Source organism: Plasmodium coatneyi, chromosome 1 (genome assembly GCF_001680005.1).
Source record: "Plasmodium coatneyi strain Hackeri chromosome 1, complete sequence".
Taxonomy (NCBI): Eukaryota; Apicomplexa; class Aconoidasida; order Haemosporida; family Plasmodiidae; genus Plasmodium; species Plasmodium coatneyi.
Genome location: NC_033556.1, coordinates 411653 through 435857, shown reverse-complemented (window position 1 = coordinate 435857; position 24205 = coordinate 411653). Strand labels below are relative to the sequence as shown.

General features: G+C 39.7%; 4 protein-coding genes across 4 annotated transcripts; 2 read left to right on the top strand and 2 right to left on the bottom strand.

Moving 5' to 3' along the window:
• Nucleotides 1-2207: 2207 nt before the first annotated feature.
• On the top strand, nucleotides 2208-3127 carry PCOAH_00000910 (KIR protein; the record flags this gene model as incomplete). The annotated part of the gene is made up of 3 exons (XM_020056908.1): nucleotides 2208-2598; nucleotides 2755-2810; nucleotides 2948-3127. The coding sequence occupies 3 exons, from the start codon at nucleotides 2208-2210 to the stop codon at nucleotides 3125-3127; spliced, it is 627 nt and encodes a 208-aa protein (XP_019912469.1).
• Nucleotides 3128-4123: 996 nt separating this feature from the next.
• Nucleotides 4124-7533, bottom strand: PCOAH_00000900 (SICA antigen; the record flags this gene model as incomplete). Its single annotated transcript, XM_020056907.1, has 6 exons — nucleotides 4124-4501; nucleotides 4903-5210; nucleotides 5438-6259; nucleotides 6528-7080; nucleotides 7229-7329; nucleotides 7479-7533. The coding sequence occupies 6 exons, from the start codon at nucleotides 7531-7533 to the stop codon at nucleotides 4124-4126; spliced, it is 2217 nt and encodes a 738-aa protein (XP_019912498.1).
• An 11191-nt stretch (nucleotides 7534-18724) lies between these two features.
• Nucleotides 18725-19320, bottom strand: PCOAH_00000890 (Uncharacterized protein; the record flags this gene model as incomplete). The annotated part of the gene is made up of 2 exons (XM_020056906.1): nucleotides 18725-18933; nucleotides 19080-19320. 2 exons carry the CDS (start codon nucleotides 19318-19320, stop codon nucleotides 18725-18727), a joined length of 450 nt encoding a protein of 149 aa, XP_019912597.1.
• Nucleotides 19321-20367: 1047 nt separating this feature from the next.
• PCOAH_00000880 (Uncharacterized protein) lies at nucleotides 20368-23980 on the top strand (the record flags this gene model as incomplete). The annotated part of the gene is made up of 2 exons (XM_020056905.1): nucleotides 20368-22035; nucleotides 22148-23980. 2 exons carry the CDS (start codon nucleotides 20368-20370, stop codon nucleotides 23978-23980), a joined length of 3501 nt encoding a protein of 1166 aa, XP_019912570.1.
• Between the last annotated feature and the right edge of the window lie 225 nt (nucleotides 23981-24205).

Here is a 24205-nt window from a genome sequence, read left to right as displayed (position 1 = left end):
AAGAATGGAAGGAAAAGAACACCCAAGGGGAGGCGCAATGTGGACATATTCACAGACACATTAACAGACATTTCCACAACATTATACACAATAACCGACAACTCTACAACGGGTAATTTCACAATAGACAACGATTCTACCACCACAGTATATTCTGCTCCACCATACGTTAGTCATTCTAGAAGAAGAACAAGAAATGTGCAGCAGAAAAAGAATATACCTTACCATTCTAGGTAATAAGGTTTCCCCTCCTCTCTTCCCCTTTTTTTTTTTCCTTTTTTGTTGTTTTTTTTTTTTTTTACCTTTTCTGTTACCTTGTTTTTTTCCTTTTTTCTTCCTTAATCATGACTTACCACCATCATTACATATATCTCTATGAGAAAACAACCTCACATAAGGTACAATGATGGCAATACATTCATGATCATTGCTGCATATATATATGTACGCTGGAAATGTTATGTATATAAAAGGGAAGGACTTCTGAATTTTTTTTGAAACCTCCCTGGGAAACCTTCCTCAAAGCTCCTTTAAAAGATCTCCTTAAAAAAAATATCCTTAAAAAAAAACCTCCCCTTAAAAAAATTTTCCCCTAAAAAAGATTTCCCTAAAGAAAACTGGACCCTAAAAGAATCTCCTTTATACTCTAGAAATATTTGGGAATAAGGAAACCTCTAACCCTTTCAAACCAACTGCATTTTTATATACACAGTACACGTACTAAATAAAATATGTAGTATCCCAACGTCTTAGAATTTAACCCCCCAAAAAGAAAATAAGGAAAAGGAAGAAATAAATAAAGAAGGGAGCACATTAATATATGAAATATAATATAAATTTAGAGTAAGATGGAAGGATGTTAACATACATAATATAATGTGCACATTTTTTTTTTTTTTTTGGTCATGTGAATGAATTATTCATAATGTACTCATGAAAAAAGGAAAATTTAAGAAAAAAGAGGAGAAGGAATAAGGAATTATTATTATTGCTATTGAAAACAATTATAAAAAAAGAGGAAGATAGGGCAAAAAAAGGGGGGGCGGGGGAAATGCTACTCTATAAAGGAGTATGGGCGCACACATAAAATCCTTTTTCCTTCCTACAATATACACAAAAAATTAATACAATTATTTATACATATTATAGGCCCTTCCCATTTCCATTCCTTCGAATTCATTCCATATGAGCCTCATATTCATTATTAATTATTAACGAATGTGCATATGCCTCACTATATATATTAATGATTTGGAACCTTGGAGGAGGGGAAGTAATATTCAACATATATGAATTATGCAATATATATATTAGTTAATACTGAATAATTTTTGTTAAATGCCAGAAAAAAAAAAAAAAAAAAAAAAAAAGTTAAGCATAAAATTAATATAGCACACATAAAAAATATACACATCAAGAAGATGTGCGACTTCCTTATGTGCACAGAGGGAATGAATGAGTTGCATAAATATTATAGGGCTACAAATAATAATTTACAATGCAATAATATAGTACATTGAATAAGGAATGTATAGAACATGTGCTTCTCTTTTTTTTGATGTTCTATTACTTCAGTATATTCGCTTATATTTTACCCTAATTGTGCGCATATATAATGATTTTTGATGCACATGCACATATATATATATATAATGCATTATCAATGCCTACAAAATTGGAAGATGTGTACTGCTAAATAAAATAAGTACTTGACATATGTACACTCATTAACTACATTCCCTTATAAATCATTCGAAAAATTAAACCATGTGCACAATTCAATAAATAGGAGCATAAGGAACAATTCTTATTATAAATTTTTATTCTGTATGGGAAATAAAGTGCAGTAAAACAATGACACCATCACCAGGGGAAGGAGAAGCCATATTATCGGTTCTTTTTCTTCCTATGCTCAAAATGGAATAATTTCATAATGTGTGCGCACATAATAATTTATCCATAATATATTAGATGAAAGAATATAAAGTGTATAATGACATATATATACACCTACCCAATATCACTTATAGCAGGATGATTTGGAACAATTACCATCTTATTCCAATTTCTACAAGAAGTTCAATACAGGCTGTGATGGTTGTGACGATGATTCTTGGGTCGAGGAACTGGAAACCAGTTTAAGTACACATTCCACTATGGGCGAATATAAGAATAAAATTAAAAACGCACGGTGCTGTATGTCCAAAATGCCAGAAGGCAACAACCTAAACTATAATGCACGCTGCAATTTTTTATATTATTGGATAGGGGACCTGTTATTCAAAAATGTAACAGATCCTGACATAGTCCCGAACACTCTAAATTCAATCTGTAAATATATAAAGAGTACGTATCTAAAGGAGAAGGACAAAGTTATTTGTGAAACTATCGATAAAAACAAATTCAACCGTAGAAAACTAATATTTGATTATTGGCAGGACTACAATGCAATAAAGTCACTGTTACAGAGCAGCAAGTCTGAATGTGAACCGAAATATAGGGACTACTTGAATGGTATTGTCAACGCATATAATACTTTGAATACAAATTGTACGAATCCTGCAAATAAGAATAATCCATATTGTGAGGAATTCAATAGTAAGTTCAATGATGGAAAAATTCCGAAACCATCAGATTTAAGATGTCCTTCAGCACCTACGGAACAGCAGGATGGCACTGCATTGGGATCTGCTATCTCATCTACAGCTAATTGAATAGGTACCACCCCCTCCACCACCACCACTACCATTGCAGTCCCTTCCATATTGGGAGTAGTAGGATTGCCTACAATGGTTTTTTTATTATATAAAGTAAGTATAGATAATTATCACCACTGTTACCACTATGTATTTGAAATACATATATATAAACATATACAAACCTTATATATATATATTCCACACTCTTCCTTCCTTATTTCTTTGCTCCCACATTCTTTCTTCTTTAGTATACTTCCATATTTTCCGATTTACGCAACACCCTCTTTGGAGGCAACAATAACAGTAGAATTAAAAGAAGGGAAAGATCCACTGGACGTCACCACTTTGAGAACACATTAACGGAAGGTGCCTCAACATTTGACTCATCGGAAAACGGTTCAACATCAGAATATTCAACATTAGCGTAAAGAGCAACAGACAATTCTACCATATATGATGGGAAAGCATACAGAAGAGGGAATAATACTAATAGGCGACCACAGAAAAATATAGCTTATCAGAACATGTAACATAACATCGCATATAATGTCCCATGTAGAACACACATTGAATGTAACACCTATAAGGGGAAAGGAAGGAAGGGCAATGTTCTTCCCCTTCCTTACACCGAAAAAACTATAATTAATACTTAATGTTCCTCTTCCCCACCCACAGGGGGGAAGGGAAGTATAGGCGTAGTTCCAGAGTTCATATTTTTTTGGTAAAGGAGAAGAATGTCCTTTCTTTTTTCTATTTTTTCTTTTATTTCTCCCTTATTTTCTCTTTTTTTCTTCTCTTTTTTTTCTCCTTTCGTTCTTCTTTTTTCCTTCCTTTCTTCTCTTCATATTTCATTCTTTCTCTTTCCTTTTCATTTGTATATCTGTATACGCACATAAGGAAACAATAGTCCTCCCACAGCTCGAAAAGAACAAAAAAAAAAAAAAAAAAGGAAGGCGCTGAACTTCTTTAAAGAAATATTCATGTATTTTAAAAAAATTAAAAAAAAAAATTTATAAAGTCAAAATTTTTGTAACAGAATGAATAAGCATTTTTTCAATCTGCAATAAAGAAGAAATTATCCCAAACAAATCAAAATAAACTGAAAAATATTTTTTTCACTTCCACTTATATTAATTACACAATGAACATGTAAACAATTTAATACACAAAACAAAAAAAAAAAAAAAAAAAGAGAAAAAATATTTACTACACCCTAAAACCCGGGGTCTGAACTTGGATCATCTACCTTAGGAAGAAAGTCTTCCTTTCGTAAACTCGGAATCTGAACATGGAACCTCTACCTCAGGAAGATCTTCTTCAGGAACAAAGTCTTTCCTCCCTAAAACCCGGAATCTGAACTTGGAACCTGTTCCATACGAACATCTTCCTTAGGAACAAAGTCTTTCCTCCCTAAACCCGGAATCTCAACTTTGAACTTGTTCCTTAGGAACATTTTCTTCTTCCATAAATTTGCTTCCCATAAATTCTTGAACCAAAATTTCAAAAAAGTCCTCTTGAACCAGTTTGGTGTCCCCCATTTGACATTCGTTTAATACTTCTAAATGAATATCAATAATCATGCGGCGACGTACACCACCACGGCGACCAACAGGGCGACGACCAACGCCCTGTTTTTTCCTTCTTTTTATAGGCGTAGAACGAGGTTTGCGTTTTTTTACTAAGGTATATGCATGTGGACGATCTTGATCCACATGGTCAACAATCTGCTGTTCTAAGGAGGGACCACGTACTTGATGAGCTCTTCTGTAACGTTTTCTTGTCTTGCGAAGCATTCCAAAGTACTGAACAGAAAAATAAACAAAAAAAAAAAAAGGGAAGAAATATTTTTCTTTAATAGGGGTCTGAAATGCTTTGTTCACGCAACAGTAATTAGTACTTCAAACCCCTAAAATGCGAAATCCTATACACACCCCCCTAAAATGCGAAATCCTACATGCACCCCTAAAATACGAAATCCCCTAAATACGCCCTAAAATGCGCAATCCTACATATACACACCCCTAAAATGCGAAATCCAACACACACAAGCTTAAATGCGAAATCCTACACATACACCCTAAAATGCGGTATTCCACCCCCGCACGCGTTCGTTCACCCTTATTTTCTTTTTTTCCTTTTTTTTTTCTCTTTTGTTTTTTTGTTTCCCTCTCTTTCCTTTTTTTTTTTTTCTTTCTTCGTTTACCTTCCAGAGTAAGTAGCTCATGATAGAAATACAAAGCACGGCAGGAGTAAGAGGGAGGTAAGGAAGGACGGGATTGTCCATCTTGTCAGTGCGTGCGGAAGCAGTAGTGGTGACGGGGGCACCAGGTAATGAACCACCCAGTTTACCAGCACCTGGATCAGCACTTGATGAGGAACTACTGCTGCCGCTGTAGGATGGGGCTTCCCGGCTGTCGTCCTCAGGAAGAGCTGGTTTAACTTCCTGGGTTGCTTCTTTTTCACTGTCTTTCTCTGTTACTTGTGCGTCTGGTACCTCAGGGTCTTGTGCATCTGCGAATTGAGTAAAATAATAAAAGAGCGTTAGTTTCAGTGGGATCATAGGAGGGGGGTGATATGCCAGATTTAGTAATTTGAACAATCGAAATGGCAGTGGTGGTGGAAGTTATGGTGGAAGTTGAAGTGAATGTGATCCCATCAAGATGGGGTACTGTAATAAATAATGAAAATAAAGGTAACCGTGTTCGGTTCCTGTGGAGAAGGTGTATGTGTGTCCTTACCTGTGTCCTCTGCTTGATCAGGATCCTTCGACGCTGCTTCTGACTCTGCTTCCTCCTCCTCCTCGTCGTCTTCGACGACGTCGTCGAGTTCCCCTTCTTCCCCAGGAGGATCTTCTTCTCGAGGAGGGTCTTCTTCGTCCTGCTTCTGTGGTTCTTCCTCCTCTTGAAATTTCTCATCAATTTTTGTAAAGAGATTCTTTAAATTTTCAAATTCACCACTAATCACCTGATCCTCCTTTTCCTGATCAGCCCGTCCAGGGCTTGGACGCTTAGGCGCCTCTTTGCACCATGCTTTCTTGTTAGTTAATGCTTTTATTTTTTCATACAACGTACTTTTGGAAAATACTTCGTACGCTTCACTTTCCATATATCTTCTGTCTCCAACAGGAATCTTAAATGCAGCATCATAGGCACATTCCACATACTTATAATCCTTAATTAATCCTCTTTTAAATCCATCCCTTACCTGTTTCACAGCGTCAAGGAAATGTTTTATAACTGCTTCCGGTACACAGAAGATATGCATATAATACATCCATACTTTTAATAAATCACACACAGGAATATTTTTCACTTTCTTCTCACACGGTGTTTGTCCTCCTTTGTTTTTATATTCCTTTGGAACGCCTGTCGTCAATATTATATTCTTTACCATGATTTTACAGAATTCTTTGTATTCCTTCAGGTCTACTTTGCCATTAAACCCATTATCCTCTCCATCATCATTGCATAATTCTAACATATGTTCTAGCTCGTCATACTGCTGTTCGTCTTTTCCTGTTACATCCTCCGAAAAACGTGTGAACCATCCCCTAATAGTGGCTGTAAGGAAGGTTGTTAGGGGTGGAAGGAAGTTTGTTAGGTGGGTGGTAGGTGGAGGGAGGGTCTAAGGAGGAAGGGAAGGAAGATCTAAGGAGGGAAAAAAGTGGTCTAAAGAGGGAATAAAAGGCGGGTCTAAGGAGGAGAAAGGAATAGGTGTAAAAGGTATGGGTAGTTTATGTGTTTCGAAGGAACGATGATGATACAATACGTTGTTAGCTCTTCCTTCTCCATTTGCCTTTCCCCTTCTCGGATTTGTTCTTTGTATAACCTGTTCCAGAGGTGGATGAGGGGTTCGCAGGTGGATATATGTCTTCTAGTGCTTTCTTTATTTCTGCGTCGTTATCGAATTTCGCCTTTAACTTGTTTCCCACTTGTTCTTTGTTCATTGTACAGTTTGAATAGTCTTCCTGTATGCACATAATACAATCATTATCATTCGCGCATACAGAGTTCTTAATTTGTGAGCTGACACTGAAGGCATGTTTTATTCCCTCCTCTATGGTTATCACCTGGGTACAGGAATTAGCCTTTTCTTGCAATTTCCTTATGAGTTCATTTAATATGATACATGCCGCTGTTTGTCTAAATATTCTGTCATTCTTCTTGGCTACGTCGCCCTCTTTCCCCGGGTCCTCTTTAATTTCGTAGATATGCTTTAATCCTGCAGTAATAAGCATACACGCGTTCCTATCTGCTTCTGTCCACTTGGTGCCTTGTCCACTAGGGTTTTTACAATAGGTTTCTTCCACACTTGATTTATAGGTAGATATGTAGTTAGAGAGTGGCTCGATCATTTGCAGGATTTCCATCCACACTTGGTCCTGTCATTAGGAAGAAGGAAAAATGGAAAATGCACATATGTATTTAATACCTACACGGGAAGTTCATTCATTCTTCGTTTCAATAACATACATTTCTTTATGGCTACTTCTCTGTCCCTAACTGAAGTTGGACAATATTTTACTTTACCCAGTCCTTCTGTGGATTTTGTGTCTTTCCCTTGTCCTTGTGCCACTTATCTATTACATCCTTTAAGCTTTGCTGTAACTTACTGTCTTTACAAGTAACTTCTGTAAGAAAAAGGGAAACAAAAGTGGAAGAAAGAATAAATAGTACTAAGGTAATGGAAGAATGCTAAAATGGTGGTACAGAGGAAGGGGGACCTCAACCACCTAACAACCTTCCCTCCACCCAACTAACACCACCCCTAACAACCCACCTAACAATCTTCCTTCTAACACCCCCTTCCTTCCACCTACCACCCCTAACACCATCTTCCTTCCACCACCCTAACAACCTTCCCTTCCACCCCTAACAATCTTCCTTCCACCTAACAACACACCGACCACCCCTAACAATCTTCCTTCCACCAACCACAACCTTAACAACAAACCTACCACCCCTATCAATCTTCGACCCCTAAAACAACTTCCTTCCAACTACCACCTACGATCTACCTCGTAACAACTTTCCCTCCACCCTAACACAACTTTCGTTCCACCTAACAGCCTTCCTTCCATCAACCACCACCTAACACAACCTTCCTTCCACCTACCACCACCCTAACAACCATAACAACCCACCTACCACCAACCACCCCTAACAACCTTGCTTCCACCTACCACCACCCTAACATCACCTTCATTCCACCACCCCTAACAAACCTCCTTCCACCTACCACCCTAACACAACCCAACTACCACCAACCACCCCTAACAAACCTCCTTCCACCTACCACCCTAACACAACCCAACTACCACCAACCACCCCTAACAACCTTGCTTCCACCAACCACCCCTAACAACCTTGCTTCCACCTACCACCTAACACAACCCACCAACCCCCCTTTATGGTAATGGTGGGTGGTGATGGTCGTAGGTGTAAGGAAGGTTGTGTTAGGTGGTTGAGGTTCATCCTTCCATTGAATACCAAAAGTACAACATCTTCACCTTGCCTATAAGAAGGACGAGGGAAAAAAAAAAAAAAAAGTATTTTATCTCTCTCAAACACTCTTTTTTTTTTTTTTTTTTTTTGTACAACTACTTTTTTAAAGCATATATATGGAAATATATATACACATATATAAGTAATGGAAATCGTAACCATACCCTTCACTTGGAACAGGTATTCTTATTACTCCTTCGTGATTTGGACGGAGAATTAATAAAACGTCTCTCTTCCGACGTCCACGAACTTTGTTACTTGCACTTTCTGCACTATTTTCTTCAGTTCGCAGACCACGAGCACCATCATCCCCCAATTCCCCCTCTACCTTCGTATCGTCTTGTTGATCATATTCACTCTTCTTCTGTGGAGCCATTTTTACTATTTTTTATCTCACCACCACTATTTATTCAATGAATGGAATCGTTATTTACTAAATGGAAAATAGTATTTCACTAAGTATCTACATGTGTGTACAACAGGAGGTACGCATACATTCATTCTTTCTTCCTTACACCTTCCTTCTTCACACCTTTCTCCTCTTTACACCTTCTTTCTTTACACCGTAAAACTTCCTTCCTTACTCCCTTAAAACTTCCTTCTTTACACCTCAAACCTTACTTCTATACAACTTTTCTTTTTTACACCTTTTCTTCTTCTTTTTTTCTTCCTTAAACCTTCCTTCCTGATACCTTACTTCTTTACACTTATTCCTTAGTTTTCTTTTTCTTTTTTAAAATACCTTTTGTACTTAAATCTTCTCTTTTTTTACTTAAAACTTCTTTTTCTTCTTCCTAGACTTTCTTTTTTTTTTTCTTCTTCCTTTTTTTTTAATACACCCTTCGGGTGTACCCCTTACTAAAGGAAGTGATCTTCCTTCCACCAACAATCTAACAACATCATTCTAACACCCCTAAAATCCTTCACTCTAATACCCTTACAGCATAACCCTACATCCTTACAACCCTTTATTTTACCACCCTCAATAAACTAACATCCCTTGTTTCAACCCCTAACACCCAAATCTGCAATGCGCTGCACACCTTCCTCCCTTCAATTTTTTTTTTTTCTTTTTTTTCTTGTTTTTTTCTTTTCTTTTTCCTTTTACTTTTTTTATATTTTCTTCTCAAAAAAAAGGTGAGCGACTTTCCCTTCACCCTAAAATGCATATCTGCACCCCTCTGCACACCTTCTTCAACATACTTCCTTCATTACACCTTAAAACTTCCTTTTTTTATTCCTTAAACCTTCCTTCCTTACACCTTCCATTTTTAATCTTCTTTTTCCTTTTAAACATTCCTTTTGTACGTAAATTTTCTCTTTTTTTACCTAAACCTTCTTTTTTTTCTTCCTTAAACCTTCATTTTCTTACCTAAAACTTCTCTTGTTTTTTTTTATATACCCTTCGGGTGTACCACTCCCCAAAGGAAGTGACCTTCCTTCCATCCACTTCTAACAGCAAACCTACCACCCTAACAACCATAACAACCCACCTACCACCACCCTAACAACCATAACAACCAACCTACCACCACCCTAACAACCATAACAACCCACCTACCACCCAACCACCTAACAACCCACCTACCACCCTACCACTTAACAACCACCCTACCACTTAACAACCACCCTACCACTTAACAACCACCCTAACAACCCACCTACCACCCTACCACTTAACAACCCACCTACCACCCAACCACCTAACAACCCACCTACCACCCAACCACCTAACAACCCACCTACCACCCAACCACCTAACAACCCACGTACCACCCTACCACATAACAACAACTTTTCTTCCTCGTACCTACCACCTTACAACCTCCATTCTAACACGCATAAGAACACACATTCCTCTTACCTTCATCCCTAAAACCTGAAAACCTAAACCCTGAAATCCTAAACCCTGAAACCCTAAACCCTGAACCCTAAACAGTGAATAATAAACCCTGAAACTTAATCATAAGCCTGAATCCTAAACCCTGAAACCTAATCCCTGAAAACCAAAATGCTAAATCCTAAACCCTGAAACCTAATCCCTGAAAACCAAAATGCTAAATCCTAAACCCTGAAACCTAATCACTGAAAACCAAAATGCTAAATCATAAACCCTGAAAATTAATCATAAGCCTGAATCCTAAACCCTGAAACCTAATCCCTGAAAACCAAAATGCTAAATCCTAAACCCTAAACCCTAAATCCTGAACTCTAAAAACTCAATCCTAAACCTTGAAACATTGAACACTAAAGGTTAAAACATAAACCCTATACCCCCAAACATAATCCAAAGGACTAACTCGTGAAAACTAAACCCCTAAAACATGAAACCTGAACCCTGTACCAAAAACTCTGAACCTTAAAACTTAAACTCTAGAACCTGTAGCCTAAACCCTAGAACTTAAACCCTAGAAACTAAAACTTAAATGATAAACGCTAAAGGCTAAGCCCTAAAGCCATAATCCTCAACCCTGAAGATTAAACCCTATATCTCTAAATCCTTGACCTCTAGACCCTTAAGCCCTAAACCGTAGACCCCTAAATCCTAGATCCTTAAACGCCTAAACCCTAGAGCCTAAACCCTAGAGCTTCAACCCTAGAACCTCAACCCTAGACCCCTAAGCCCCCATATAATGGATCCCTGAAACCTAGACATCTAAATGCTAGACCCTTAAACCCAAGACCCCTAATCTGTGAACACATAAACATGAAGACTAAACCCTAAACCCTAAACCTTAAACCCTAAACCCTGAACACTAAAACCTAAACAATAAACCATAAACACTGAATTTTAAGGCCACAACACTAAACATTAAACCCTAAACCCTAAATCCTGAACCAAAACCCTAACCCTTAACCCTGAACCAAAACCCTAAAACCTAAACCCTAAACCCTAAACCGTGAGCCCTAAACCCTAAACAGTGAACTCTAAACCCTGAACGGTAAACCTTTAATCCTACTTTTACGCCCTGACGCCTACTCCTACATCTTAAATCCCACTACTACAACCTAAACCCTAAAACCTAATATCTGGAAATCTAATGAATTAAAGAAAGGGAACTGTATTAATATGTAGAATGTAATATAAGTTTAGAGGGAAAGTAGGTAGCTCTAATAATAGAATAAGCTCATTGTATATATGAAGAAATAATTTATAGTGTATTAATACAAGGAAAAATAAAAAATGTAAGGAGGGGCACATGAATATGTGTAAAATGAAATCTGCATTAAAGAGGGAGAGTGGAAATATTTTATGAAATGATGTAAGATATGTATACTGTATAAGTTAGTTGTAATGTGTTCATAATTAGCGAAGGAAGAGGAAATAAGGGGAAATGAATTATTATTCCTACTAAACGATTATAGCCGTAGAGGGAAGTTGAGCATGCACATACACACAAGGATCCCAAAATGTTATTGTTATAAATGTACATTCAACTTATTTAATAGGAACAAATGTACACTTATTCCAGGAGGAAGAAAAGTAGCGCTCCACATATATATGATCTACAGCACAATACATATGTTAACAGTTTCTTAATAGTACATTATTACGATGGGCAAAGTATAAATTAAAAAAATGTGCGCTCTAAATTTTTTACCGCCCCCCCACGAAGGAAAAAATTCCAATCCTCATTATATAGGTAATAATTGTGATGTGTAAACAAATAATATTCATATAATTCCACCCCTAAATAATCGTTTTACCATGGAATAATATAATAAATAAAGCACAACAGCACAAGGAGAAGGAGGAGGAAGGTGTAGGAAGGAATATATATATATATATATATATATATATATATATATATATATATGTAAAGGGGGGAACATGCATTTCTAACATACAAAATTCACATTACATATACATATATATACAAATAAAATTCACATTATACATATGTACGCACAACAACAGCAACAGAAGAAGAACAGAAGAAAGATATACATACACCACAAACATACACATACAACAACAATAGCAATGACATAAACCATGGCACCCGACGATGCGGTACTGTGAATTAATTTACTGCTCCCAATGAACATATAAATACATTGTACCTATAATTCCTTCATATAAAAATTTTGAATAAAAAAAAAAAAAATAAGGAGTACATACATATACATTCCCACTAATTACATTTATAGGAACAAGGACCAACTGGTGTGGGAACACCTGTTTTATATTCAGGTTGGATCTATGATATGTTAGAAGAAGGGATCTTCATCGAAAGTGGAGAAGGTTCTGAACCACAATTAAGGAGGAAGTTAGGTACGTATTCCACTGCTCAACATCATGCTGGCTTAATTGCAGGTGCTTGGCAACTTATATCTAAAGTCAAGAAGGAAGCATATCCGGAGAAGGATGAACCCTGTTATTGGTTCTATTATTGGTTGGGGGATAAAATAAATAAGAACGACGAAAATAAGGATTTTTCGCAAGCCATGCAAGAATTTTACGCAGCGTTAAAAGGAATTAATGGGAATGAATGTGACTGTAATGCCTTAAACAATCACAGTGGCTGGGAATTTTTCGAGCAAGAGAAAAAAAAATTCGACCTTAGTCAAGACTATGAACCAAAACAGACAAAATTGAAGAGTTATTATGATGCCTGCGATAAGCAGTATAAGGAAAGTGGAAAGAATATTCCGTCCGCTTTTCCAAATGTGGGTCAACGATGTGGTAGGAACGGTGGAAAGGAGTCCACTGAACCGTACTGTACCCAATTCAAACAAAAATATGAAAAGTATTGTAAACAACATTCAACGGACGAGGAATGTGAACTGTTCAAACCAGAAACTAACGAAGTTGGATCTGAAACGGCATCATCAGGCATGTCCACCGGGGCGGGAACCGCCGCTCCAATCGTATCGTCTGTACTTGGAATAGGAGCAATTTCTTCCATTGTTTTCCTATTATATAAGGTAATAGTACATAATTATAATTACAACAATTATCAATTATAATTTCAATTATAATAATAAGTACATAATTGTAATTATAATTACCACCACCGAAACCACTATGTACTTGAAATATGTCTACATACATATATACATGTATATATGTATGCGCATATATATACGCATATATATATGTAGACATATTTCAAGTACATCCTTCCTTCACACCCCTTTCCTCCTCTTTTTCCTTAACAATCTTCTTAGTACAATCTGTTACCCTCCTGGATAAGTGACTCCTTTAGAAAGAATAAAACAAGAAAAAGAACAACAGCAACAACATCCCCTGGACGTCACCACTTTGACAACGACGACGACACCTCAACAACAATAAATTCGTCCGAATATTCTATTCCATACACTACTTCATCGTCCAGAGAAATGGACATCTAGACGTATGTTCATTCATCTAGATGGATGATCATTCATCTACCAGATGTTCGTTATCATCTGAGAAGAAGATGTTGTTGTTGTTGTTGTTCATTCATCTGAAAAAAATGTTCACTCATCTGGATGAACACTTAAGTTGTTCGTTCATCATCTAGAAAGAAGATGTTGCTGTTGTGTTCGTTCATCATCTAGAAAGAAGATGTTGTTGCTGTTGTGTGTTAGTTCATCTGAGGAGATGTTTGTTCATCTAGAAGATGATGATCTTGAGGATGATGATGATGATGATGTATATGGAATAGAATATTCTGACGAATTGGTTGATGTTGCTGTTAAGTTTGTTCTTGAATATGTTTCTGTGAAAGTGTCGTCGTCGTCATCATCGAACCCATAATATTCTCTCCTAAGGGATCTTTTTCTTCTGCCACTTCTTCCACTTCCAGAGCGCTTATGCTTCTGAAAGGAGAAGTGTGATTTATACAGAAAAAAAAATGAAAAGGAGGCGTTATGGTGTTATTGTGGTGGTGGGTTGGATGGTCCATGTTGTTGTTGTGGTGGTTGTTAGTAACCACTGTGGTGTTGTGTTTGTGTCGTTTGTTTTATTGTGGCGGTGGTGTTCTTACCTTGTAAAGGAATAAAGCGGACAAGACTGCTGGAAGGGCCATTGCTCCTGCAAGAGCAGGGATGGTTGTCGTAGGATCAGACAGTGCGGAAGCTAGAGTGGCAAGAATTCCTTCATTGTTGGGAGAGGCTGCATGTTGTTGTTGTTGTGGTTGTGATGTTGCTATTGGTGGTTGTGTTAGTGCTTGTGGTGCTGCTGGTGGTGGTGGAGGACCATTTCCCGGTATTTTTTGTTGAATTTTCTCTTCTAATTTCTTTATTGCCTGTTCTATGTCTCCCTTTCCATTCGTAGCTGGCTTAAGTGCTGTTTCAAATTCCTCATCCGATAAGGTGTATGCCTTCTTCATTAGTATGTCTAGTAGGTTCGGATTACGACTATTGTCCCCTAATCCTAAGAACGTTGTAATATTTTCCAGGTTCTTATTCAACTGCTCCTCTGGTTTCTGTTTGGGTTTTTCCTTCTTACAATAATCTTCACTTACCCATATTACTTGTCCTACCCTCCTAGCTCCTCCATGCCCCCCTGTCCTATCCGCCTTCGCCTTATCTCCCAATGCCCACGTTTTAATTTTATCCGCAACAAGTGTTTTGCCGATAATTAAATCTTGGATGGTTATTCCTTTACATCCATCAAACGTCGCCCCTTTACTACTATGCGTCCTTAACTTGTCGTTCACTTTTCCTTCAATCTCCTTTATAACTTCTTCTAATTTACAATGATCTTTATAAAATTCGAACATGGCTAACATACCAACGACACATCGTTTATAAGCTTCCTCATCGTCTAGCTTCTTTCTAATTGGTTCCTTATCCGACCATGCGTTTATGTGCATCCTTTCTGTTTTTACTCCACTTATAAAATATCTTATTTCCACCATCCCTTTACACAATTCCTTCATATCAATCTTTTTGATTACATCCCCATGGGTCACTTCACCGCAGAGTTGAGCTATTTCCTTTGACTCCTGTCTTCCTGCCAGCCAATTGCTCAACTCCTGAAATGTTTCTTCCAAGTTCTTTTGTAATTTTTCCTACAAACAAAAATGTGTATATGGGGAGGAGGAAGGAAGAAAGAACAGGGGGATGAGAACAAAAAAATAGTTTAGGATACATGCACGTATATTTATATATTTGCGCCCCTCCCCCCACATTAGCAATGCTCCTCCCCCCTTAGCATGTTCCTCCTCCATCCCTTCTATTCCTTATTCTATTATTCTTCCATAAAATATTTTTATTTCATATTCTTTCCCTTCCCTTCCTTAACATCTTCCTACAGTCGCTTCTTATTTCATTATTTCTCTTTCTCCCTTTTTTTCCTTTTTTTATATCCTCCCTTCAGGAGGATAATGGAATATGGCCCACCACCCTCCCCCCTCCACATTTCCTCTTATCCGATTTTTCCTCTTGTCCGGTGGACCGAGTCTTCGGTTGGATCCATTGTCCGGTCTCTTTTCCCCTTGTCCAGTTGAACCCCGGTTGTCCGGTTCTCCTCTGTCCACCTCCCCCTCATCCGATTACACCCCTTGTCCGGTTCGCCTGTCTGCGAGGGCTTTTTCCAACTAAGGGGCGCTAGACGCCCCTTCTAAAGTAACGGCCGGTGGGTTGGTCTGCGACAAGTCCTTCTCAACAAAAAAACACTTTATACTTTTAAACAGCAGGCCATAAACCCTAAACCAGAAATCCGAATTTCTACAGCTTAAAATCATCAACACTAAACCCTGAACACTAAAACCTAAACCATAAACCCGGAACACTGAACCCTAAACACTGAATTCTAAGGCCTGAACACTAAACATTCAACCCTAAAGCCTAAAGCCTAAACCCTGAACCAAAAATCTAAACCCCAAACCGTGAACCCTAGACCGTGAACCCTGAACCCTAAAGCCTAAACTCTTAGCCTCAAACCCTAAACTCTAAATCCTGAACCCTAAATCCTGAATCCTCAATTATTTACCCTAAACCCTGAACCTCAAACCTAAACACGAAATCCAACTCCTACAAACTGAACCCCTGAACCTAAAACAGGAATCCTCCTTCCTATACCCTAAAACCTAAACCCGAAGTCCTACTTCCTATACTCTGATAGCTGAAACCTAAACCCGAAATCCGAATTCCTATACTCTGATACCTCAATCCTAAACCTGAAATCCAATTCCTATTCCCTAAACCCTGAACTCCAAACCCGATGTCTTATTCCCCAATTTTCCACTTATTTTCCATCGTACCCTTATCCCGGAACCCACCTTCGCTGAACCTTAAACCTAGAACCATCGTTCACTTTTTTTTTTTTCCTTAACTTTCCTTAACATTCCTTTCCCCCTTCTTCGCTTTATTCCTTTCTCTTCTTCCTTCTAACCCCTTTCCTTTTACCCACTCCCTTTCTTCCCTTCCTTGCATGCTTTAGGAAAAATAACCCTTTTTCCTTTTTTTCTCCTTCAGTCCTTTCTCCTGCTTCAGGAAGGGTATGTCCCCTTTCCTTCCTCTCTTTTAATTTTACTTACTTGTACTTTTCCGCTCTGAAGTTTCCCGTTTGCACTTTGCCACCATTGCCTTAGCCATTTTTTCCATAGTTCTCCGTTGGATGGTTCTGTCATGGTTCTACATTCATATTACAACAGACTTATCTTCCTTTAATCTTCTTTCCTTCTTATCTTCTTTTTTTCCTTGAATCTTCTTTCTTCTTTTATCCCTGAAACCCTTTTTTTTTTCCTTGCACCTTCCTTTTTTACAACTTTTCTTCTTTTTTCCCTTGACCCTTCTTTTTCTTTATGCTTAAAACTTCCTTTCTTGCTCCCTTAAAGTTTCCTTTTTCCTTTTCTCTAAACCTATCTTCTTCTTTCTTTGTACCACTATTTATTCAATGAATGGAAATCAACCATGGAATATTCATTCAATGGAAAAATCAAAATGGTTTACATATTTAGGTAAAAATGATACATCATTAACTACTATGCACATATTGCGCACACAGAACGTACACACATTCTTTACTTCGTGCTCTCTCCATTTTCTTTCTCCTTTTTTTTTTATTATTTTTTTTTTTCTTTCCTTTTAATACAATTTACTCGTGCGCACCCCCCTAAAAAACTAAGTAGCAGTCCACATTGTTGAACCTAAACCCTGAATCTGCTCTCACACCCTAAACCTCACTCCCTTTCCTTCACTCCTTTTTCATTCCTTCACTCCATTCCCTTCACTTCATACACTTCTTCCCGCCTTCTTCCTTCCTTCTCTCCTTTTCTTTACACCTTTTCTTGTTTTTCCTTTTTCCTTAAACCTTCCTTTTTTTCCTTTCTATTCCTTTTTTATTTATTCTTCTTCCTTTTCTTTTCTTTCTTTTATACCTTCCCTTATATCTTCATACTCTTTCTTCCATAGGTGCACACTCCTGCACACTTCCCTTTCTTCTCCTTCTTTCTACCGTTCCTTTCTCTTCTTCTTTTTTTCTTTCATTCCTCCTTTTTTTCCTTCTTTCCTTCTTTTATTCTCGTTTTTATTTTTTTCTCTTCTTTCTTTTAACAGTATAAAAAATAAAAAAAAAAAATAAAAAGGAGAATAAAAGAAGAAAAGGAAGAAAAAAAGAAAAAAAGAAAATAAGAAAAAAAGAAAATAGAAGAAAATCAAAAAAAAAAAAAAGAGGAAAATAAAAGAAAAAAATAAAGCTTAGTGTATCAGTGCGGGTGTGTGTAGGATTACGCATTTTTAGGGGTGTGTGTGTGGGATTTCGCATTCAGAGTGTAGGATTTTGCATTTTAGGGTGTTTGTATGTAGGATTTTACATTTTAGGCTGTGTATGTATAGGATTTCACATTTTAGGCTGTGTATGTATAGGATTTCGCATTTTAGGGGTGTGTATGTAGGATTTCACATTTTAGGGGTGTGCGTGTGTAGGATTTCACATTTTAGAGTGTGTATGTAGGATTTCGCATTTTAGGGGTGTGTATGATTTCATATTTTAGGGGTGTGTGTGTGTAGGATACCTTATTTTAGGGGTGTGTGTACGTAGGATTTCGCATTTTAGGTTGCATGTGCAGGATTTCGTATTTTAGGGGCGTGTGTATGTATGATTTCGAATTTTAGGGGTGTGGGATTTGGGTGGTAGGATTAAGGGAAGATGGAAGCCGGGTTAAGTGTATGTGAGTTCAGGGTTTTGGGTTGGAAGTCCCGCCCGGCTTTCAAATTCAATTAATTCTAAGTTGCATGATGTACGCTTTAATTGTTTTCTGTGTGCAAAATATGAAATAGATGAATTCTTATAGAAAAGGAAAAAAGAAAATATAAAAAGGACATGGGGATAAGCATGGTGGGGGGATGGTCAGTTAACCAAATTAATTTGATGACGCTGTTTATGCTTATTTGGTAGAGCAAAGGACGCGGAATTATTTAACTTAAAAAAAAGAAATAAGTGAGAGGAGGGGGTCCACGCCGTGGATAAACAAAATGGCGTATAACCATATGATTAGAATAAATCTGGGACAATGGTATTCCGATCCCTAAATAGGGAGGACAAACCAAACGGAGAAGAATTCCACGTCATAACTCCCCCCCTCAGTAGGACGATAGGAAAATTTCCGAGTTGGCGTTTTCCATGAAAATATCCACATAAGCATTGACCACCTCAAAATTGACTTCGTCCAAATAGGTGATGCCCCTCGTTTCAATTATTTTTAAGTCGTCCGACACGGTGCCTTTAATTCCTACATACTTGACGTCTGCGTTGACCAGTTTGTCTCTGATGACGCAGTCGACGTTGTTGCCTGTGTGGTAAGAAGGGTCGGAATAGGGGTGTGCCTCTGTCCAAATGGATGCGCATTCGTGGTGCTGCATCGGCGGTAGCGGCGCTGGCGAGCTGGGTTTTGCACTTGTTCCCCCCACCACGGCCGCCTACCCCCTGTAGCCTTACCATTGACCGACTTGAGGGTAATCTTGTTGTCCTGCCTGTCCACAATCTCCCCGATGAAGAAAACGTCTTGGTTTATAAAGTCGGACAGGTACTTCTCAGAAATGAGCTTCCCCACTTTGAGTTGTCTGAGCATTTCGTCATCCTTGTCTTGGTCGTACTTCTCGTACGCGTCGAAGTTTTTCTCGTCGTATGTGCCGCCATCATGGGTGGTCTGGTCCAGGTTATCTATATCGCTCATCATCGTTGCGGGGATGGGCAGCGCGTCAAGTGAAGGGAGTTGGGCTGCGTTCCTGTGTTGGGCGGTTCCTCCGTTTTTCCCTACAAATCTGCTGGTTGGGGGGGCGGCAACGTGTGAATAGCGACGCGTCCGTGGTGAACGGACATGTCGAAGCGAAACAGAAGGAAACTTCCCCCCTCTTGTGGTGCCGCAAACAAGAGGGGATCAAACCCTTTTCTTTTATTCTTTTTTGTCACTTTCGTTCACTCTTCGGCGAGCCCAATGGTTCTTCTCGTCCTTCTCCTTTTAATTTAGTGCAAGGTGCCTCTTTGATTATATGTATTATTTATTCTCGCACAGTGATTGGGTTCTTTCCCTTTGGAGAGAAAAAAATCTTAAGGAGTGAAAGAGACGCAACATGGTTCGTGAGGCTTCTTATCATTTTCCTATTTGAAAACGTAAACGCAGCATTTGAGGGAAGATGGAAAAAAGGCGGATTTTTTTTTTTTTTTTTTTTGTGTGCTGAGGGATGAAGTAGGCGTATATTACACGAACGTCGAGGAATGAACGATGTGCGCACAGGGCATTTTTCGCTTCCCCCTTGGCGCAGCTTGTAATTGTTTTGTGCCCTCTTTGGTGCTTTCTTCGCATTTTTTTACCTTCCTTTTATTCGTATGGTCTTGCTCTTGACACATTTTCCCTGGCTTCTTTTCCGCGTCGCTACTTCTGTTCCGCTTCACCACCTCAAGACACTGGCACCCTCTTCCCCCCCTCCGCGGCTTCGCAAATATACCTTGGGCTGCAAAAGGTCGCGCCCACAGATTGGCAAAAGTCACTGCGAATGAGCACACCTTGGCGTAGGACCACCTGCATACGTTCATCAGGCACTTCCGCTTCTCCACGCCTGGGTGTGCGAGCTTGCCTCGTTGGTTGCGCTTTTAGGGAAGAGCGACCTAGCGGTAGCCCAAACTGAGCAACTCCCGACTGATTATCCCCCAAGTGAGTATACTTTCCCCCCCCTGAACAGTCAAAGACAAAAGTTGGGGTATCCCCCCAAATGCGTGCAGTTCAATGGATACAGAAGAGATCGTCTGCGTCCACGTAACCCTCAAGTTTGTAATCTTTAAGAGCATCGAAAAAAATGAAAACAGCCGTTGCGATAACTTCCTTATCAACTTGGCGGAGGCCAATGACATCGAGGCAGTCAACAAGTCGAAGGAGTACTTTGTCCAAAAGTTTCACAAAATTTTAAGGAAGAAAAAAAAAAATGAATACGAATGTCTGCTCAATGGAACAATAACGGAGATCGCAACGTTTCTCTCCCAGCATATGGAGTTGTACATACAGATTAGCAAAGTTAAGTATGACATAGGTGAGCACAGTGACGGTGACGAGCAGACACGGGTCGATACAGACGGGGCGGACGCAAACAGGAAGAACGACCCACTACTTACCAACCTGAAGAGAGAACCAAACGGACGCACCACCGATCGGAGGAACAAAATACATCTGCTCAAAAGCGTAGATCTTGTAGAGGACGACATACAATTTGAAAACGGACAGATTTACTTCAAGTGTTTATTTAAAGATCTGCTAAGTGACGACTTTGAGTTTATCCACCAGAGCAAGTACGAGAATATTAGTAACTTTTACGTGAGCAACGATTTTATTTTTTCTATTTCGGTTAAGTTTGAGGAGTGCATGTTGGGGAGGCGGGACTTAGAGAGGAGTGACAATCGGCGGTGCGACAAGCGCGGCTTCGATTATGAGCACGACGACCTGCGTTACGACCGCTACGATCACCACCATGACAAACGCGCACGGAAGTACTGGCACCTAGTGAACCTCTGCCACATGACCAATTTATTCTACCTCCACGTCAACTTTGATGCGTATGAGGAGAGCTTCTTTCGCCATAATTGTGTGGAGGTTACCGTGGGGGACATGCTGCAAAGTCTTTCAGGGAAGGACGCACATGATGGTACCACAAGTGGGGAGAAGAGAAACGAATCTGGTTTCGCTTCACCTGCGGGGGGACACCTCGATGGGATTCATGGTAACCACCCTGATAGGGATGGCAGCTCTCCAATGGGCTGCCACTTCTCACTGATCCTAATCGACCGAGTGGAAGAGCTCTATGATTACTTCCGCCTGAATGATATACGCATTATTTTTAATAAAATGCAATTGGAGGTTGAAAAGAAGGGAGCATTTTTTTCCCTTCATAAAATAAGTAATGACTTGTGGATCCGTTACAAAGACATGGAAAGGATGACGTGCCAATTGAGCACCGTCGGTGGGTCTGCCCCGTCGTTAAAGTTCGAAACAACGATCATGTCTATTTGTTTACGTCCTCAGGGAGAAGGTGGGGGGAGGTTTATCAATTCTTTGCGGTGGAGAAGTAGCTGTGACAGCGTTGCAGGTGGCTACACAAGCGGGAGTAGCATATCGCCTCATCCTCGTTACAAGAATGGGAGGTACCCCCACCGGAGCAGTAGTAACTCCCCCAGTTGGGATAACCGAGTTTATGCAAACAGGAAGGAGTTGGGCTCCCCCAAGGATCACATCATCAGGTGGAATTTGTTCCTCTCCGTGGAGCGCTGCCACATTTTGGAACTGAGCAACATTTACGCAGAAAAGAGGAAGACCCGGCAGAGCGACTTTTTCGTGAAGATCGAGTCGGGTTTGCTTGAGCGATGCTTCGTGTCTCCGTTCTACCCCTTTGAGGAGAGCCGACAGGTGGGTGGCCCATCCGTGCAAGAGAGCAACTGCCATGAGATAGTTTCGTAGTCACCGCCTGGTCACGCGTAACTACACCACTTACCCTAACGCCTTACTGCTTACCCCGCAGATCGAACTGAAGAATTGCCACGTGAGCCACGACTTCCAGGTGAAGGGAGCAGACCCCTGCGACCAACTCGAAGATCAAGTGGTGCACTTTCACCTAGCCCTGCGCGAGGAGCACACTGAAGAAGAAGGTACCCGAAGCGACCCCAACGAGGATACTAGCAGCGGAATCAACATCGGGGTGGGGGAACTTCCCCTGAAAAACGTGTCCAAGGAGTTAAAGACCGCACTGATGAAGGAGCGAGGAGCACCCCCCCAGAGGGATTACTACCAGTTTGACTTTTGCGTGCCTCTTTATTTACACGTATTTAAAGAGAAGTATTTAACGTCCGAGTTGACTGTGCGTATATTTTTGAGCGCACGGCAGGGGGGGGTTACCGAAGTTGGAGGAAAGATTGGGTCCACACAAGAAGATATTCTCACAATAGACGATGGTGGAGATCATCTGGTTAAGCGTTCCCCAAAGAATGACGCCATCCCGAGCAACATATATGAATTCAAACTGTGGAAAGAAGAGGAGGAAAGACGAATGACGGAGATGCTAAAAAGGAGGGAACAAAATGTGATGAAAAAATTGATAAAAAAATATGAAGCCATGGAGAGGGAAAGAAAAAACGAAATCGAAAAAAAAAAAAACGAATTGAAGGAAATTATAATAAAAGTAAAAGAAGAACAAATAAATGTAAAAAAAAATGAAAACCTTGTCAAAGTGAAAGACAAACAATTAAATGACGAAATATATATGTTGGAAAAAAAATTAAAAAAAATTAAACACGCTTATGAAAAATCGTTGAGCTATTTTAAGCAAAAGTTAAGGAAAGACCATTTAGAGGAAAGCCTCGTAAAAGAAAATGACCAACTTGTGGCCAGTTATAAAACTGCTCTATCAAAGGTGAAAAAGTTAAGCAAAGAAAATGAAGAGATGAAGACCATTTTGGGGAAGTACAACAGTAGGGATAATGCTATTATTAGCAACACGTACTTTGAGGAGCTGAAGGAGGAACTGAAACGGCTTAAGTTATTTCACCAACAGACGGTTCAATCGCACCGTTTGGGGGGATACACACACGAGGGGGAACCTACATACAACAGCAGCTACATAAGAACAGTGCGTAAAAACAGAAAACGGATTATCCAACTCGTTGGTAATTTCGTGCCACAGATTGAACAGATTTATGATCTGACAAATGACGATCTGCTGGAGGAAAAGGTTCGCTCCATTTTGAGGGATGTCCAGGAGGTCAGGTTGATTCTGCGGGTTGAAGCCAAGGAATTGGATCGTGCCTCCCCTGAACACTGGCCAGGAGATTCGTCAGACGGGTTGGCAGACCAGTCAGCAGACCGGATAGAAAACCACGTAGTGGACCACTCCCCCAATAAACACATGGACGTATACGCAGTAGAATTACCTGACGAAGCGCTGGCCATCCGTACCGACCCATCGCGAACGCTGAGTAGGAACCCACCAGGGAAGGCGCCCCCGCTGGGAAGGCACGCAAGTTTGGTTAACCACCCAAAGGGGAAGAAGCCACCCCCTCAGAGGAGCGTTCCGAAGGGCAAAGGGGTAGACATCCCCTCCAAAGGGATAGGCGCTCACTGCAGGGAAGCACCTCCCCATGCCAAGCTTCTAAGTGAGAAGCGCGGGAGGCCCCCCAAAAAGGACTCCGCCCCGACCCCACAAACGGACGGATTTAAAAAAAGGGAAAAACCAAACGATAATGCAAACACGATCGAAAATTTAAAAAAAGAAATAAAGCGACTCATCGAAAGTGGAATATATAATGAGGACGACACGATTATAAAAAATATGAAGAAGAAGTTAAACGCGCTGCTCTGAAAAGGGGGACATTAGGCAAATGCTGGAGGACGTCCACACCTGGTACCCCTTCTCCGTAGCACTTTAACTGTTGGCTTATCCAAGTGGACGGATCAGAGATAAAAGGAAGCACCGCATATTTGCAATTATCACACTGACACATACCATTTTAATGACTGCTCCTAGGATAGCTACATTGGGGCAACTCCCTTTTGGTGTTCCTCACACCTTACAAAAAGAAGAAAA